We start from the raw sequence: 3,290 nt of genomic DNA on the forward strand, positions 1-3,290 counted from the left end.
GAAGAACATTTTCAAACAAATACTAATGATGACAAACTGATTGCATGGCACGTGTTTCTAAATTAAATAAAGGAAAGGTTTTTCCTATTGTAACTTTGATATCCTACAACTTGACTTATACTGTATTTGGCATTAACAGGCGCCTGAATGTATCTTCATATGTAGACTTCAGAAGTTGTTGAGTTTCAGTAAGGTAAAATATAATACCCTCTATGGAGCTTATTAGGTCCTTTTTTAAAAGCTACAGCCACACAAACAGTTGTATGAAACTCAAGAGGCCAAATTAAAAGATGCTACATTTTTCTCTCTCTTGTTAGCTTCGATCTTAACACAAACTCATTTCATAAAAACTTTCACACGCCAAAGGAATTAGTTTTTGTACATCAGTATGTCCACGTATACTGTATCTGTAATAAATAAACCCTGAATGAATAAATTAATATATAAAATACCAAAAATAGAATGATAAACAACAAACGTCTATGTTGCAAATCATAAAAGCTACAACCAAACTGAACAAATGATACCTGCTAAAATCAGACACTTCAGGCCTCAAATGGAACCTTCGATGCCACATTTGATTTCAGCCTGGGTAAAGTGTTACACCAGGCTTTTATTGATCCTACAAAGCTCCAGGCAACTAGCAGTGGGTAGTCTATGGGGGCCTAATGACTAATGCGTGACTGATGCGTCACTGCACTGCACTGCCATTGGTATGAAAAAGTGTGAACCTTGAGAACTAAAGGGTCCCCTTTTCATTCTTATTTCAAAAGCAAAAGTTTCTTATTTTTTTCACATCATTATATTGATTATTCCCAACTTTCAGTGAGGCATCTTTCAAGCACTATGGCCCCCGTCTGTGGAATAGCCTGCCAGAGGACCTGAGGGCCACAGAGAATGTTCATATTTTTAAAAGCAGACTCAAGACCCACTTTTTTCACTTAGCTTTTAACTAATATTTTATTGTATTTATTCATTTCAATATCTATTTGGTTATTTATTTAGTCTATTCATTTATTGAATTTTATTTTTAGCACTTTTTATATCTATTTATTTTCTTAGTTAATGTAGTTATATGTTTTTACATGTTGTTTCCTCAGCAGGGGGCCCTCTGCACTGGGGGCTGTGATTGGCTCTGGCTGGGATACTGTCTGGTGGTGACCATCAACTTGGTCAGGTGGGGGGTTTGCAGCAGTACTTTGCTGCGGTGGGCCCCTCACAGACCTGTAGCTCAGTGGGTGCCTGGGTGGAGGTGTCCTGGCCTTTGAGCCTTTGGCAGCGCCCGGTGCAGATGACCTCCTGGGTGCGTTTCCTGACCTGGCTACTTTGCTCTCAGCCACATATTTCTAAAATATATTAACCTTGTGTGTGTGTGTGTGTGTGTGTGTGTGTGTGTGTGTGTGTGTGTGTGTGTGTGTGTTTGTGTGTGTGTGTGTGTTTTTTTGTGGGTTTGGGGTCTTGGTGTGTTGGGGGTGGGAATGGGCAAGGGCTGCTCTTTTAATCATGTAAAGCACTTTGTGCTACATTTTTAATGTATGCAAAGTGCTTTATAAATAAAATTGATTGATTGTCCTTACGCTGCCATGGTCACAGAGTTTCAGAGATTGCAGAGATGCGCTAACTGAAATGTGGACAAAATTTATTCCTAAATGAGTTTACACAGACTATTGTTAACCTCATTATTTATATTAGTACTATTTTTTCTTTTTAACATGCACAAACACTTTTTGACAACCTTATGTTCTCAGATTAGTCAAAATCCTGTGCACCCACTGAGCTCAGATTCCAGTTTGGGGACCACTGAGTCAGAATAACAAATACACCAAAAACAATTCCTCTATAAGTTTATTTCACTTATTAGTTTTATATACTCACCATGCAGTTAAAGTTAGCTATCTCTTAGTTTTTTCTCAAATATGAAACTTTGGTCCAAATGCCTGTGCTTGTCAGCTCAGGTAGACTTTTTGTTACAGTTGGGGTCAAACTGATCTTTGATGTTATTGTGGTTGCACCTCTTAAACGGCTGTATTGATGAAGTTTTACTGACTTGGTGTTTATTGTGACCATTGAATATTCCACTGTTTTTTTTTTTAGCACTGTAGTTAGTTTGATGATGGTTTAATGAAGCTCATGTCAGCACAAAGTTTCATTAGCCCCTGGAGGATGAAAGTGTCTGATATAAACCACCCACAATAACACCTTCCTAGACAACACATGAACACGTTCCAGCTAGGAGTTTGAGCTGGAATGTAGACTTTCACTGATAGCTAACACAGCATATCACTTTAGAAATATTATTTCTTCACTCTTAATGAATATTCACCAGTTTGTATGACTGTTCTTAAATGACACTTGAGAGAGATTAGGGCTGACTAGAAAGAATGAATGGATCCTATATATCGCTTGGCGGGTATGTGGAAATGTTAAAGTACAGATATGTGTATTTTGGTGTTCTTTTCATTGTCTATAATCTAATAATCTGTTTTAATTCCACTATTGTGTGCCTTATTGTGAAAAATCAAAACCTTCATGAACCCATGTACATTTTTATCGCAGCTCTGCTCATCAACACTGTTTTGTACAGCACCACAACTTACCCAAAGCTTCTGATTGACTTTTTATCTGAGAAACAGGTCATATCACATTCAATGTGTCACTTTCAATTTTTCATTTTTTATTCATTAGGTGCATCAGAGTTCCTACTGTTGTCAGCCATGGCCTACGACAGATATGTCTGTATATGTAAACCTCTGCAATATCCAAACATAATGAAAAAAAAGACCATTATTATTTTCCTGCTTTTAGCATGGTTTCTGCCTGCCTGTCACATGGTAGGCTCATCCTCATTTAGTTCATCAAGGAAAATCTGTAACTTTATTCTGAAAGGAATCTTCTGCAACAATTCTATATACAAGCTTCACTGTGAGAGCTCCAGTGCACTAAATGTGTATGGTCTAATAGGTTTTCTAAACTTTGCAGTTTATCCAATGCTCTTTATTATTTTTACATACTCAAGGATACTCATAATATCTTACAAAAGTTGTAAGGAAGTCAGGAGTAAAGCAGCACAGACCTGTTTACCACACCTGCTTGTTTTAATCAATTTTTCCTTGTTGTGCGCATATGATATTATCATGCTTCGACTGGACTCATATATTTCCAAATCTGCACGTTTGATTATGACTTTACAACTTATTTTATATCATCCTCTCTTTAATCCAATCATATATGGATTAAAAATGAAAGAAATTTATAAGCATCTCAAGAAATTGTTCCGTCAGGTGATGTGA

At 36.9% G+C, this 3,290-nt stretch overlaps 1 protein-coding gene across 1 annotated transcript; it reads left to right on the top strand.

The window, feature by feature from the left end:
- The first annotated feature begins 2,378 nt into the window (after positions 1-2,378).
- LOC141808373 (olfactory receptor 13C2-like) lies at positions 2,379-3,290 on the top strand. The gene has a single exon (XM_074694932.1). It carries the CDS (start codon positions 2,382-2,384, stop codon positions 3,288-3,290), a length of 909 nt encoding a protein of 302 aa, XP_074551033.1. The 5' UTR covers positions 2,379-2,381.

The sequence above is a fragment of the Halichoeres trimaculatus genome, unplaced genomic scaffold, assembly GCF_033239565.1.
Source record: "Halichoeres trimaculatus isolate MK-OKI-2021-1 unplaced genomic scaffold, fHalTri1.1 fHalTri1_scaffold_19, whole genome shotgun sequence".
Classification (NCBI taxonomy): domain Eukaryota; kingdom Metazoa; phylum Chordata; class Actinopteri; order Labriformes; family Labridae; genus Halichoeres; species Halichoeres trimaculatus.